General features: G+C 37.3%; 1 protein-coding gene across 1 annotated transcript in view; it reads left to right on the top strand.

Moving 5' to 3' along the window:
* MAN1A1 (mannosidase alpha class 1A member 1) overlaps positions 1-13,612 on the top strand; it is an 82,510-nt gene extending 68,898 nt beyond the window's left edge. Inside the window, exons 8-12 of the mRNA XM_063310598.1 lie at positions 330-445; positions 1,692-1,911; positions 6,467-6,639; positions 7,524-7,639; positions 8,657-13,612. Of these exons, the coding sequence (XP_063166668.1) occupies positions 330-445; positions 1,692-1,911; positions 6,467-6,639; positions 7,524-7,639; positions 8,657-8,777 (746 nt within the window). The 3' untranslated portion in view covers positions 8,778-13,612. The remainder of the gene's footprint in view (positions 1-329; positions 446-1,691; positions 1,912-6,466; positions 6,640-7,523; positions 7,640-8,656) is intronic.
* The last annotated feature ends 2,919 nt before the right edge of the window (positions 13,613-16,531 follow it).

Consider the following 16,531-nt stretch of genomic DNA (forward strand, 5'->3'; position numbering starts at 1 on the left):
CCATCTCCAAGGTGTGACTGTGGGGCTGACAGGGAAACTGTTGAACACATAATACAAGAATGTAAGACTAGACCCTACAACGGGAACTTTGCTGATTTCCTGATGGCAACAGATGCTGCAAAAGACTATATCTGTAATCTTAATGTTTGCTTTTAGTTGTAATTGCCCTATGACCAATGTATATTTTCTGTATACCTTTATATATTCCCAATTTTTTAAAATATAATTGTAATATGTATGAGGTGCTACCATATGATTGATTGACTGATAAATAAATAAATGTGTGTGTGTATGGAATTACCAGAGTGCTCTTGCACTTTTTTCCCCAGATCATGTCTCCGTTGGAGGACTTGGAGATAGTTTTTATGAATATTTGCTTAAAGCATGGCTGATGTCTGATAAGACAGATGAAGAAGCCAGGCAAATGTATTATAATGCTGTTCAGGTAAACATTATACATGACTATGGGAGCAAATGTTATGGTCAGGGGGGTATTTAAAAAAATTGTTTTGACTGTATATATTCCTTTTATAAATATTTTTAAGTAACTTCACCTAAAGGTTTAGTATACCTTTCTGTGGATGTCAGTGTTATAGGGAAGCAACCTTTTAAAGAGCAAGCACATTAAAACAAGTTTATTTTTACAGTGAAAATGGGAGTTGTGGGTTGTTGGAGATGTTTTGTTTGTTTTCTGATTATGCAAAAGAAAAAGGTGTGTTCTGAAATACTGCACTAGGTTTAGTTCGTATCTTTAAATAAATCAATGAGTTGGGCTGTTGCCTCTTAAGCAATTGAATCAAATCAGTTAAAGCCAGTCTCCAAAGGAATATTGCATTGACAAAACAGTTCTGGCCAATCCACCCTTACTGTGGCAGCTACTCCATTATATGTAGTGCTTTTGATGTGTCTCATGCTTTAGAAATTTTTTATTTTTCTACCTTTAATTTTACCAAGCTGGGTCATCTCACTAACCATTCTGAACTCCAAATCATTTCTGAACAAGTTCCTTGTTCAACTAACAAGACTGAACAGTTCCTTGGAAGCCTCCACTTCAATAAAGCCCCACTTATCCCAACTCTTTCCTTTCTTTTATCTAAAACTGAAAAATCCGTAAAAGGATCTGTTTTTTCAATGTCCAAATTTACTCTGAAGCCTTTGCTTAAGGACTTTGTCATATATTTTGGGGTGGGGTGGGTAGGGTTGGCTTTGAAAGTCCAAATTTACATGACTGGGTTCACATATCACAGTATACCATGATTTTTTAGCCAAGTTTCTTGAGGGAACTATAATTGGCTGAATTCACACAGCACACTAAGCCAAAGCCAAGCAAGCCACATTATGGCTTAGTATAATGTATGACTTAGCTATTGTCTACCAAATCATCCCTGTCTAAGTACTTGTTAATACATACAAAGTCCATTCAAAGGTTTTGAGATAAAGATTCCTTTTGCCCAAGTTGTACTGGTTCTTCTTCAGCAACGTTTGCACTTCTGTATTTGCTGATCATTTTTTCCACAATTTGGCTGGAGTGGAGATAAGCTGAGCAGTCTATAACAAAATGGACATTCCCCCTACTCATTTTTAATGGTGTTGTGTTGAGTGCTTTCAAGTGTGTGAAAAATATTTAGATACCTATATTATTGTTATTATTTATTGTAAATTGATAACACTTATTTTTTTAACAATTCTAGTCCATAGAAACCCATCTAATCAGGAAATCCAGCAATGGTTTAATGTACATTGCTGAGTGGAAAGGTGGCCTGCTTGAACACAAAATGGGTCATCTTACTTGTTTTGCTGGAGGGATGTTTGTTCTGGGTGCAGATGGAGCACCAGCGGATAAAACTGGACATCACACTGAACTTGGAGCTGAAATTGCCCGTACATGTCATGAATCTTATGATCGTACAGGTAATTATAAACTGTTGAGTATTGCTGTTCTGCCTTTAAAATGTTCCTTATTCCTGTTTTTGAATTCAAGGCAATGTATTTGGCTTTTTCCCATCCAATTGATATAAATTATATAAGAAATTTTTATTACATGTAGTTCCTACCTTTACATATTGTAGAGTTAGAACAGTGCTTAGAAAGTTTTCCATCTGAAAATTTTCCATCTGAAATGTGCTTTATGCTTGTAGGGGTTGTGTTGCCTATAATAGAGATGGGGTATATAGGGCCCTACCGATTTGCTGAACTACAGTTCCCAGTAACCCCAGCTGGCATAACCAATGTTGAGAGAGCTTTAATTGGACAACATCTGGAAAGCCAAATGCTCCCCATCCCTTGCCTGTGACAATGTTCTTCTCCTTTCGCATCAACAGTCTGATGTGAAGATTTGTATTAAAAATTCTCCATGATGCTGTCTAAAAGTATTTTCTTAATATATTCAGAAACAGAGTAATACTGTGCAGTGGGGAAAGGGAGTAATTTTCTTAAAAGACTAATCCTATGCATTGAGGCTTAAGGGGAGACATTCCACTGAGCCATCTGGAATCTTGGTAGGTCAAATAGCCAGAGTAGGTAGGTAGAGGAATGTTTTTTGCCCTTCCCATTCTGATTGCTTTTCTTTTTAAATTCTCCTTCCCATGGGAGTTAGTGGGCAAGAAAATAGGTAATTGGCTAAAAATATCCAATTTGGGGGCCCATCACTAGATGTGTTAGATGATATTCTAGAGGTGACGGACTCGTCCCTGGGGGAGCTGGGGGTGTTGACGACCGACAGGAAGCTCCGGCGTGGGCTGGTCCATGAGGTCACGAGGAGTCGGAAGTGACTGAACAAATAAACAATAATATTAGATGTGTGGCAATTAGGTATAGGACCACAGAACTTTACAAAGGTGAACCTGAATCCAATTTTGTGTATCGTCACAGAGCTGTTCTCCACCAGTGGTGCAACATACCCATATCATCCTAATCTTCTCTAACCAGATTTTTAAATAACAGTAGCAAACTTGGTAATAGCTTCAACTTATTGACTACGTACACTAGTTTCACAAATATAAGGGAAAAGCTTTCAAGTTCTTTCACTCATTCTGAATTGCTAAAAAGTGTGTGAAACCTAGGTTTGCCACTGTTGAAATTAGTTCTATAGCAGATGTTAGCAATTTCACAAGCATTTCACAACAAAATAAAATAAACACATATCCACGATTGTGCGTGAACATACAGAAAGTCATGACAATAGGCATTCATGTTAGATTTCCACTCTATATATTTAAACATTTTGGTTTCTTTAATTTGGGGGTCCACAAGTGCCACCTTGGGATGTTATGAATTCCATGTTACCAGCTCCTGCCCTACAGATGTCATGTAGTTTCTTTAAAAAAAATTAAAACCAATGCAGTGGATTCCCCAGTATTTTTGTCATATTTTTATATCTGAGTTTAATTTTCCTACTGTTGTTTATTCGTTTAGTCGCTTCCGACTCTTCGTGACTTCATGGACCAGCCCACGCCAGAGCTTTCTGTCGGTTGTCGACACCCCCAGCTCCCCCAGGGACAAGTCCGTCACCTCTAGAATATCATCCATCCATCCTGCCTTTGGTCGGCCCCTCTTCCTTTTGCCTTCCACTCTCCCTAGCATCAGCATCTTCTCCAGGGTGTCCTGTCTTCTCATTATGTGGCCAAAGTATTTCAGTTTTGCCTTTAATATCATTCCCTCAAGTGAGCAGTCTGGCTTTATTTCCTGGGGGATGGACTGGTTTGATCTTCTTGCAGTCCAAGGCACTCTCAGAATTTTCCTCCAACACCACAGTTCAAAAGCATCGATCTTCCTTCTCTCAGCCTTCCTTATGGTCCAGCTCTCGCAGCCATATGTTACTACGGGGAACACCATTGCTTTAACTATGCGGGCCTTTGTTGTCAGTGTGATGTCTCTGCTCTTAACTATTTTATCGAGATTTGTCATTGCTCTTCTCCCAAGGATTAAGCGTCTTCTGATTTCCTGACTGCAGTCAGCATCTGCAGTAATCTTCGCACCTAGAAATACAAAGTCTTTCACTGCTTCTACATTTTCTCCCTCTATTTGCCAGTTATCAATCAAGCTGGTTGCCATAATCTTGGTTTTTTTGAGGTTTAGTTGCAAGCCAGCTTTTGCACTTCCTTCTTTCACCTTCATCATAAGGCTCCTCAGTTCCTCTTTGCTTTCAGCCATCAAAGTGGTATCATCTGCATATCTGAGATTGTTAATGTTTCCTCCAGCGATTTTAACTCCAGCCTTGGATTCCTCAAGCCCAGCTTGTCGCATGATGTGTTCTGCATACAAGTTGAATAGTATACAGCCCTGCCGTACTCCTTTCCCAATCTTAAACCAGTCCGTTGTTCCATGGTCTGTTCTTACTGTTGCTACTTGGTCGTTATACAGATTTTTCAGGAGGCATACAAGGTGACTTGGTGTCCCCATACCACTAAGAACTTGCCACAATTTGTTATGGTCCACACAGTCAAAGGCTTTAGAATAGTCAATAAAACAGAAATAGATGTTTTTCTGAAACTCCCTGGCTTTTTCCATTATCCAGCAGATATTGGCAATTTGGTCTCTAGTTCCTCTGCCTTTTCTAAAGCCAGCTTGTACACCTGGCAATTCTCGCTCCATGAACTGCTGAAGTCTACCTTGAAGGATCTTGAGCATTACCTTACTGGCATGTGAAATGAGTCCCATTGTTCGATAGTTTGAACATTCTTTAGTGTTTCCCTTTTTTGGTATGGGGATATAAGTTGATTTTTTCCAATCTGATGGCCATTCTTGTGTTTTCCAAATTTGCTGGCATTACCTTGACAGCATCATCTTGTAAGATTTTGAACAGTTCAGCTGGGATGCCATCATCTCCTGCTGCCTTCTTATTAGCAATGCTTCTTAAGGCCCACTCAACCTCACTCTTCAGGATGTCTGGCTCTAGCTCACTGACCACACCGTCAAAGCTATCCCCGATATTGTTATCCTTCCTATACAGGTCTTCTGTATATTCTTGCCAGCTTTTCTTGATCTCTTCTTCTTCTGTTAGGTCCTTGCCATCTTTGTTTTTGATCATACCCATTTTGGCCTCTTCAGCTTCTTCAGCATTTGTGGTTGGGGCGTATATTTGGATCACTGTGATGTTAGATGGCTTGCCCTGAAGTCGAATTGAGATCATTCTGTCATTTTTTGGATTGTATCCAAGCACTGCTTTAGCCACTTTACTATTAATTATGAAGGCTACTCCATTTCTTCTGTGGCTCTCTTGTCCACAGTAGTAGATCTGGTGGTCATTTGATGTGAAGTGGCCCATTCCAGTCCATTTCAGTTCACTGACGCCCAAAATGTCTATCTTTAATCTTGACATCTCACCAATAACCACGTCCAATTTGCCCTGGCTCATAGATCTTACATTCCAGGTTCCAATGGTGTGTTGATCCTTAGAACATCGGATTCGCCGTTCACCACCAGCACCGTCGGCTGCTAGCCGTCCTTTCGGCTTTGAGCTAGCTGCGTCATCACGTCTGGGGCTAGTTGAACTCATCCTCTGTTCCTCCCCAGTAGCATTTTGACCATCTTCCGACCTGGGGGTCTCATCTTCCGATGGTATATCGACATATCTCTGGTTGTACTGATCCATTTAGTTTTCATGGCAAGAATACTGGGGTGGGTTGCCATTACCTTCCCCAGGGATCGCATTTAGTCTGACCTCTCTGTCATGACCTTCCCATCTTGGGTGGCCCTTCACGGTTTAGCTCATGGCATCATTGAGGTGCTCAAGCTCCAGCACCACGACAAGGTAACGATCCTTTGCTGAAGAATTTTCCTATAGTTTAGTTTTAATAGTTGTATAAATCTTAAAAGAAATTGATCCAACAAGAAATATGTGTTTTGAACACAATACAACAGTGTTTAGCAACATATCATGGCTTTAGACACCATCACACAATTTTGTATAGTGGCCCAGCTAATTCTCCCAGAAACATTTTAGTAGGATAAGGCCCTACTCATTAGAAAAAGTAGTTTAGGATTGCTCCAACCATTGTTTTTCTTATATTTGGACATTTCTCAGCTATTGATGCCCAGAGCACAAATTATTGGAATTTATACAGCAAGGGTGGGCAAACTTGCCACCCCTGGAGCTTCCTCTGATCAACATTCATAAAAATTTGTTCTGTCACATTCCTACCATGTTGAGGCAGGAAACCCATTAAAGCTACTGTATAATGTAAGACTTAACAGAATTTTTCCCCTTCAAACTAAGTAGAACCCACTTTTCATCATTGTTCTGCCTGCTGTGGCCCTTCGGATTCCAAAACTATTGAGTGGCTAACAAAAGGTTACCAATCCCTTTGTACAGCAGAACAATCCTGTATTTTGGAGTTCAGAATTATAAGATGTAGCACAGTAATAAGGTAGTTCATATATATTAAAACCATTGTTCTTTATTAAAATTTTTGAAAGGGCTTCATGCCAATGCTGATTAAGCTGAATACTTTAATATTGTGTCTAGGCATGAAATTGGGGCCAGAAGCTTTTAGATTTGATGGTGGAGTTGAGGCGATTGCTACCAGACAGAATGAAAAATACTACATCTTACGACCTGAAGTTATAGAAACCTATATGTATATGTGGCGATTCACTCATGACCCCAAGTACCGGCAGTGGGGTTGGGAAGCTGTAGAGGTAACACATTTAAGTTACTTCTTTGAAGTATCATATAACTTATATTTGTCATTTTAAAGAATCATTTGAATTTAGTGCTAGCAACAATACATTGTTTAAATAGATCAGAACTATAATTGTATTTGCCCAATAATTCCTTCAGACATAGGCTCCGTTTTGTCTCATGCAGATAAAAGTCATTTGAGAGATTTCAACCATTTCCAACTTTTTTTTATATCTACTCTTTAAGAAAAAGAAAATGGTACACTTACTTAATTTATTATACTTAAAGCATAACTGGCCACAGTTAATAACATTTTCATTTTTTTATTCAATTGGTCTGTTTTTATCTTTGAAATCCAATAATCAATTTGCTCATCCCAATCCCAGTTAGGGTTGTTCTCATTATTATCTTAATTATTTATATTTGTATTTTCACTGAGATCAACGTTACAGGCTTGTTCTACCAAAATGTATACTTGGTCAACTGTGCATCAAAATTGCAGTAAAATTAACAACTTAAAAGGATAAAACAGATATAAAAACAAATGTTTACCATGACATCTAAATAATGCAATATAAAAATATGCATAAATTAATATCTATAGGGCAAAATGTACTTGATGGAAACAATATGGGTAAACTCCACAGCATAGTCCCTGTTTACTCATACAAGACAATTCCTAATGTTGCAGTAAAAATAATGGGAGTTATAGTAAGATTCTTAGTTCTTCTACAACATGATTGAGGTTTTTTATACTGAATATGCTACTTTTCTGATCATTGCTTTAAATTTAAAATTATGAACCAGTATTGTAGCACAAATTACCCTACGGTGTTTTGCACTGAAAGATATGAAAGATATTTATAAAATACCATCAACTATTCTTCTTTTTGAAATCCAGGCATTGGAAAAATACTGCAGAGTAGATGGTGGCTATTCTGGACTTAGAGATGTTTACAGCAACCGTAAAAGCCATGATGATGTGCAACAGAGTTTCTTCCTTTCAGAAACACTCAAGTAAGCAATTGAACAGATTTTTAAATGAAAGAGCTGGGAATTAATCATCTTTGTCTGGGTTAGAGCAGTAAGTAGCTGAAACTAAGCCTGTGCGAAGCAAACAGATTTGCTTTAATGAAATAATGTAGGTTGAAGAGGCAACCTGATTTGCTTCAAAGAAGCAAAGAGGTCAGCTGAATCTTCTTGATGAAACATGTAGGATCACTTTGCAACCAGTGCTGTGGGAGAAGGCTTCTCCCAGTCTTCTTTCCTAGCACTAGCTGAACTGCTTCTGGGCTGGGTGGCTTTGGATTGCCTGCAGTGTTTGCTGAAGCTACCCAGCCTAGAAGACCTTTGACGTTTGAACTGAAGCACCTGTTTAAAGCTTTGCATAGCTGAATCTGAAAATATCTCCAGAAACAAAGGGGAACACTGAAGTGTTGGAGATGGGGATTGGGGGAGCAGGAGAAATAGATAATCAAATCCTTGACCAAGAGAAACAAGCAGGACAGCAGGTTATTCCTGTGGTCCTGGAAGCAAGGAAGTTTCTTAAGTGGTATCACCTATGTCTCATCAAAGCAGATGTTAAATGTTGGTCTAGTAGAGAAGAAATTAGATCTGCCTTTTCAGTCATGAACCTTTTAGTTACTTTGAACAAGCTTCTCTTTCTTGAATTTCAGTCCTGTCTCCTAAAACAAGGGGAAAATACAAAGTTACTGAGAACATATGTTACTGGACAGATTCAATGTGCTATATAAGAATGATTTGTGGAGTGTGGCAGAAGACAAGTAACCAGATTGTTTTAAGTAGAAGGGCTGATTTTTAAAAAACAGTATAGGAGAGTGGTAGTAATTATAATTAAAATACAAACAATTGCCTGTCTCTTTTCCAATGGAAGTCTGGATACTTGTCAGTGAAAGACTAAGCAAATACTTAATGTAATAAATTCTCAATATAAATAAAATGATTATGTTACAATTACTATGTATTTCTAGTTGTATAGCGTATTAATACTGCATTTTTGTTGTTCTTTACTAGGTATTTATACTTACTATTCTCTGAAGATGATATTCTTCCATTTGAACATTGGGTCTTTAATACGGAGGCACACCCTCTCCCAGTTATCAAAAGAGAAAAAGAGAAAAAAGAAAGCGAATAAAACTACTTTGAATTTTATTTGGGTACATTATATGGCTGTTAATGTTCTAGCTGTCATTTTTGAGTTTTAAACCAGGTTTTGTTTCTTGTTTTGTTTCTTTTTTCGTTTGTTTGTTTGTTTCTTGCAGTCTGCTCTCAACCTGGCAATCTTTATCAAGGGACCTAATGTCATTAATTTTAATTATTAATATTTATGTTTTCCCAGGAAGTAACATGTCATCTCTAGATTTTGTTGACCATAGTGTGTATTTGGTCAAACAGAATACAGAATTCAGCAAGTTACTTACTTTTTGCTTTATGTTTAGACTGCAAAATTGTTTTCTCCTCTGTGAGGAGATGTCTGCTTTAAGCTGTAATACTTTGCTGTGTTGCAAAAAGCCATAAAGAATTAAGTACGAAGAGCTTTTTTCTTTTTTAAATCAGTTCCAGTGGGATTTGTCTGATCAATGGAGACAAATCTAGCTGTGACAGCCTCTTCTTATGCGGGTCTATCATTAATTGGTAATTGGAATACTTAGAAAGATGTAATATTCATATAAACCAGATATAGTTTTATCTTATCTGTATATACCATTACATTGAACTGTGGCTTGTCTTGGAAGCCTGAATTATGAAATTTTTTCACATATAATTTTAGAACATATTTGCATATCAAGCCTAACCATAGATAACTTTGGTGCCCATCCTTTTCTTTCTTTTTCTTTCTTTCTTTCTTTCTTTCTTTCTTTCTTTCTTTCTTTCTTTCTTTCTTTCGTCTCTGAATTTGTTTCATAAGCAACCATGAAATTGAGTTGGCTTCTGGACATACAGTAGGTTTACAGATACCCTTTGAGACACAGTTCTCACAGGCTGTCTTGGTGAAAATGGAGCTTCAGCAGTATTTTCACCAGAAAGAAAAATCTATTTCCTGTAAAACCTTAGTTGTTATGCAAGACAAATTAACCTAATATGTGATATCCTTTTTGTGCTTTGAAATTTATCCTATTTAGAGATTGGTTAGTCCAGTTCTGTAAGTCTGTTATTGCTGTTCCCAACATTCCATTAGCATTATCTTCCATTTAATGGATATGGGGCACAATGATGTGGAAAGAGGAGGATAATATACCTCAAAGGTACCATGTTTTAGAAGTTCACATTGTGGCTCTAATTCTCTTTTGAAAGAATTGACCACAGTACTTTAATGCTTTGCTGCAGGGGGTGGGGGGACCTAAACTGTTCCCTTATTTATCAAAGTGATAATGTTGACGATCTTTTTGAGTTTTGTTATGAAATGGTTCTTTTTCCTGTTTACATTTGGGATGCTTCTGTAAATAGGATAGTTTTAATGATTGACATTAAACATGACAAGTTGCGGTGAATTTTATATGATTTGTCATGTTTAGCAGCCTTCATGTAAGAAAGCAGAATTTTGTTGAAAAGAAAGCTGGGGAGGAATGACCAACAGAAGGGAACTTGTTATGGTAGCGTTGCTTCTTTATGTAGCTTTTAAAACTGAATTTTGGCTATCCTCTAGTCCTAAAAGTTTCATTGCAGTCCTAAAAATTGTATTGACCATACAGTGACACATCAGCCTACATGGACACCCAGATAGGTTAACATTGTTACTGCAAACATGTTTATGCCATCAAATTTAACCATCAAAGTTTTGAGCCAAGACAACTACTTGCAAAATTGCATAAACTCACTCCCTGATCCACAGACAACCTGAACATACATAGTGTGTGCCAGTATTTGTACTGATGTGAGGTTTTGCAAAACTTGCTACACCTCAGTATAATGGTTTTCTCTGCACTATGGCTTAGTCATGCTACAGTGCTGCTGCAACATCACAAGTACTTGTGAACACCTTAGATGATCATATTGTGCTGGGTTCTAGGTTTGGCCATAATGCTATCTGTGATCTGGCAATCTGAATAGGGAGAGCCACAAGCAATAATTCCCCTTCTTGCCCCCCCCCAACCTCCCAATTTTACCTGAATCCTTTTCTGTCTCTCTCTCTGCCAGCTTGCATACTAAGCTTCACACACCCTCCAAATCTTAAAAACTATTGAGAATCAAACATGGCAGCTGAAGAATCATTGAGAGAAGTTATTGGAGGAACGAGGCTGACATTCATGCATATTTGGAACAGGACTGTTACAGCTGGCAAATTATTATGAATCTTTTTGTACAAATGATGTCATTTCTTGTTTATGTGGAATACTACTAACATGCATACAATTACTAGTATCAATCAGATTGAAAACTGCTTTTCATTTGTGGAGCTCTTGTGTTTTGTGTTTGCTTCTTTACACACTGAAGTACCTTTACATTCAGTTTTTCAGATGCTGATTTACAGAAAGGCAAATACTTTTTCTAATGTGGAACATTGGGGCAAATTAATTTCTGCTTTATTTCTAGATTTTAATGCTTGTAGGTGTGACCTGGAAAAAACATGTAAGAATTATATCACAAATAATTCATAGCCACAGTTGCTTTTCTTGCCACAATAAATATCTGGAATAAATAATGAGGTTTCTTTTTAGTTACAGCAAGTGTTACAATCCAGATATAACATAAAATTAATTACCAAATAAAATTAACCTCTTTTATTAGCAAAGAAAGATAGCTTCTGTAGCTGCTCAGCATGTTAACTAATAAGACATATCTGCAGTATATAATTACATAGAGTGAGCAGAATCAAAATATATACTGCTATACAGGGTTTTTTATTATTATTCACACTGATACAAATCTACTGGTATTGATTGGCCAAGATATTTTTAAAGTCAGTGCACTTTCTGAAAACAAGTAGGGCAGCAATCATTTGTGTAGCTAATGTGCAATATTATTGGTTCAGAGCCATCACATTTTAAAAAATTTATGTAACAGTTTTCATGTAAAATGTACAGTTTATTTCCATTTCTTAATCTTTATTGTTCTAACTGAAGTGCCATTTTTACTTTCTTTGGGAGCCAACCACTGATGGTAAAAGTCTGTTATGGCCTCTAACCTTGAAATCCTTTTCACAAAACACACTGTAAGCTATTATTCCACCTCATGACGCTGTGCACTGCCATGACTTGCCTTGCATCATCCAACAGATGATAATTAAATTCTTAGTCCTGTTCAAGACCCTTTGAAGACCACTTTTTGTTAAACATTTTAATCTTGTAAGAATAAACTGATAAAACTAAAAGCTGATTACCTGGTATGGCTCTCCATCTCTGACACAATACTTCGTATCCAAGACTCCACTGTCTTGTAGGACCATCGGTAGTCCTTTATAGTACCAGCCCACTGCTTCTCTGTCTTCCACATATATCCTGAACATATCATAAATCAGTTCCTCAATGGTATGTTTACACGAAGGTATTTGGAATAGCAAATAAATTTGTCACCATTTTTAAGGCTATAATCCAAGGGTTAGTGGGGTTTGTAGGGGGGTTGGTGCTTTTTTTTTTTGATTAACATAAGTGCTCCAAGTCCATACATAATTGGACTTAAGTATCCTTCACAGTTGTGCTCTGTTAGGCATCCAGCAATCCAGTTCCAATACTACGCCAGCTTGCTCCCCAAAATGCACCAATTAAAAAAAAATACAAGGGAATTATTTCACTTGTTCTTTCTAATCATTGTTTAATTTGTGAAGCAGGTATTGCCTCATGCATGGCTTTTGCCCCATTCCCCCCCCCCCACTTTTGCTGCCAGTCCTCCAGTATGTACTGCATCAAGATGCCATTTGGGGTAAATTGGACTCTGACCTGCTCACATGTAACCTTAAGGTGCAACAGACTGATTTCGAGCTACCATATTGTGTGAACCTAGCCATTGTGGTTTATTCAGTAAATCATGAGCCAGTGAATCATGGCTTAATTTAATGTTTGTGAAGTCATTAATGTTTTCCTGTGGCCATCTTTGTCTGCTTCTATAAGTCAAATGAAAAATGAACATATAAAAATAGCGGGAATTATTCCCCACCCTCTTTTCCATCCTTTACAGGCAATTAATTGTGCATAATCTCCTTAAAAACATTGACTCAAGTGTTTTTATCAATTTCATATTTCTTTTTATGGAGAGTTGTAATTTTCTCATGGGTATTATTATTTAAAACAGCACAAAGTTTCTATAGTTCTATAACTTAGAGGTAATCAGGTTGTATGTACAAGCTGCACTAATGTATCTTTTTGTAAAGTGATGTAAGTAGACAAGAAGATTGTATATCCCTTAGAATTGCGAAGTATAAAAGAAACATGTTTTATATCTTCAAAACGGCAATGTTGAGTTTTACAGAAAACTGCCAAAGTATAAAGCTTCAGATTGATTGCCATTTTAAAAGTTATTGCTGAAATATTATTTACAATGGCGTGAATAGCTTCAGATTATCTTTTTTAGAATTTACTAGCAATGTCACACAAGCAACTTCGGGACTCCCTTTTATCCCTCCAGAGATGACTGAATTAACGCTGACCTCTGTGTATGTAGTTTAAAACTAAAGTAACTCTATTTTTTTTAAGTCTTTTCCAGATTAGATAGCATCTAAATCTCCATTGCTATTTAGCATATCACAATGTAGTTGTTCAAATACTTAATATACAAAACCCTGGAAACTTGATTTAAGTACCATGTGTGTTGTATGACAGCTTTATAATCCCGAATGACATTTTGTTGGTAAGGTGAACTGACCATGCAGTCATTTTGTTTCAATGTTTGTTTGTGCATATTCCACTTAGTCTTTTTCCACCTTTATAGAAATATCTGGTTACAACAGATCAAAATGCTTAATTTTTACGAACTATATTTGTAAAAAAAAATCTATTGTGAATAAAGTCTTTTAATAAGTCCTTTCACTTGGCAGAGTATGTTCATGTATGTATGGTTATTGAAGAGGTACAAGTAGTAAACCTGCAATAAATGAAGACCTGGGTTGACTGCATGGAAGATTATGAAGCAAAACTAGGTTTGTGGTTGGTTATTTCACAAGAACACACTAAAAAAATGAACATACAAAACTTCCTCCAGAGTTAGACATGAACCGAGTTAATTCACAATATACAGCCATCAGTGTTTCAACAAATATTGTAAGTAAATAACTTTAATTTACTGCATCTCTTCAGAATCTAAGTTTTCCTCAGTTACCTGAATTTTTTAATTACAAATTTTACATCCAGAATATGTATTGTTGAACTACTTAATCACTCTATGCTAGAAATTACATTGCCTGTGATGACAGGGGTCATTAACATTAGAATTTTGTGAATAAGTTATGGGTATGTTCACAAAATGGCAGCCATAATGGAAATGGCAAATTACAAAACACGCATTTACCAGGCGGTACACTCATGACATTCACATCTAGCTATCCAAGCACTTCAATCCCGCCCCCCTTTTTTTCTAGGTGGATGGGAATCTTTCCAAACAAAACATTGGTGCAGCATTTGCTTTTTAAACTTTTCTAATACCTCTAGGACAGCATCCACAGCAAACTATGCTGACACCAAAATACCATGCACGCTATGTACTTGCATGGTTCAAGTACATAAGTCATAGAATTGGCATGATAAACAGTGGCATGTAGGTATCATCCCCTTCCCTCAGTGGATGTCCTTGCTCTGGGGTCATACTATTAATGTAGTATGGTGCTTGACAAAGCTGCTGTGCTTTTCAGCTTACTAGCTTTGTGGGGGGGGGGGGTTATTTAAAATATTTTAGCATGTGTAATCAAGAGGGGCAAGGAGCCAGAGGTCTCCTGAATATAGATACCATACAACAGGTCCATATGGATTGTTCAGTACAGTGACAATCCAGCATTCTGTTTCCAACAATTGTATATTTATTTGCTGATATTTTGTTGTTTGAATATTTGTGGTGGTTCCCTGGGATTTACTGTGGAAATGAAGGGGACCTTGAGAAATTTCCCTGAAAAGAATCTAATGGCTTTATTTTGTGAAAAATTCTGAAGCTCAAGAAAGGACTGATAGTAATACAAATACTAACACAATCTATACTATATATAATTTTAGGAAGAGTACTACCACATTAATTTTACTTAGAATTACTTGCATAACCCATGCCCAGTACCAGCCCTACCATTAAATATACTAAAGCAGTTACCTTGAGCAGCATCAAACTACCGGAAGAGTGAGCTGTGTCAAACGTAACTTGCCTTCTCTCCTCTTCAAACTAGGCCTCTGCTTTCAGGAGAGGTGGAGAATTCAGTTCCTTCATCAGTAGAGAAGCAAAATTAACAGCCAGTCCTGTTGGGTTTTGTATATTGAATAAGAAAGGAAGCTAACTTGTTCACCTCAGGTAGGAAAAGGAGATAAGTCTGCTGATGCAATGAATTTGCAAGTTAGAAATACACCTAATTCTCACATTCTTGAAGATGAGAAAGGCTCTTAAATATTGCTACCTCTCCCTGATAATCAGAGTGTAGAAACACTAATTGTCCATTAAATATAGAAACCTTAACTAACCTCTCCCAGTTGTCATGATATTCAAAACTGGATGATCAGTATTACCACCAGCAAGTCCTGTGCAGAAAAATTTATTGCCTAAGATTTTGACTAAGGTTATTCAGAGATCACAGTACGGATTTTTGGTAAGGAAGGGACCATGTTGGTCTATCCTTACAGGTGGTATACCATGGGGGAGGGGAGAAGGCTTAGAAATAGCCTATCTAAGTAGATAAAAATCAATCACTGAAAGTGTTATCTCTTTATTATAAATGACAAATACAATACTTCATCAAAATCCTTGGGAAAAGTGGAGTTTTTTTCTAGCTTGATGGGACCCTGGTTCTTTAATGTAGTGGTTGGTGGAACTTAAGACAAGAAAGGTTGTGAACTGCCAACATATAGCAACATTCACAAACTTCCCATTCCTCTTGCAGATGGGTTAATAAAAGTCAGAAATGTGCAACTTCTCCCACATTGATGGTTAACTTGGCCCGTGGCACACAGGGAAGCTGTAAGTAGAGCCAGGAAAAAAAATCAAAACTAAATCTTGTCATTTCATTTACATTAATTGAAATTGAAATTAAATACAGTTAATTTGACTAATTATACATTTTTAATAATTTCCCTCTGCTATTCCATTAAAAATTATAATTTGGGTGTAGGGGCAACATGTAGCATTTTGCATCTGTGTTAAATGATGGCAACTAACAGATCTACCTTCCCAAAGAAGCTGAAAAAAGAAACAGTGATCATTACCTTAATTAGTAGTAATGTGAAACAATTAAGATCTGCCTGTTTGATAAATGCAAGCAACACTCAAAAATTCCAGCCAAGACAACTGCTCTCCCAAATCACCTAGTAAAGTTATGAGCTAGGTTGCTGATTAACATAACTCATTCAACTTTTTCTCTGACCCATAAAATCATTACAAATACGAGACTGCGATATACAAGCCTGATAGCTATTTCAAGCAGGCTTGCTTCATTAGAGAACTGCTTATTAGATTCAAGAGCAGTGAGTTTGGAGAACTTCAAATAAGAAGAGCCCTCTACAAACTGTGATGCAGATACAAATCTTCAGCACTTCCTCAGGACCCATGGAATTGGTTGGATGTATCTCTTCAATATAACGGGACGCAGTGGCGCTGCGGGTTAAACCGCTGAGCTGTCGATCGGAAGGTCGGCGGTTCGAAACCGCGCGGCGGGGTGAGCTCCCGTTGCTCGTCCCAGCTCCTGCACACCAAGCAGTTCGAAAACATGCAAATGTGAGTAGATTAATTGGTACCGCTTCGGCGGGAAGGTAACGGCGTTCCGTGAGT

The sequence above is a fragment of the Candoia aspera genome, chromosome 1 (genome assembly GCF_035149785.1).
Source record: "Candoia aspera isolate rCanAsp1 chromosome 1, rCanAsp1.hap2, whole genome shotgun sequence".
NCBI classification, from domain to species: domain Eukaryota; kingdom Metazoa; phylum Chordata; class Lepidosauria; order Squamata; family Boidae; genus Candoia; species Candoia aspera.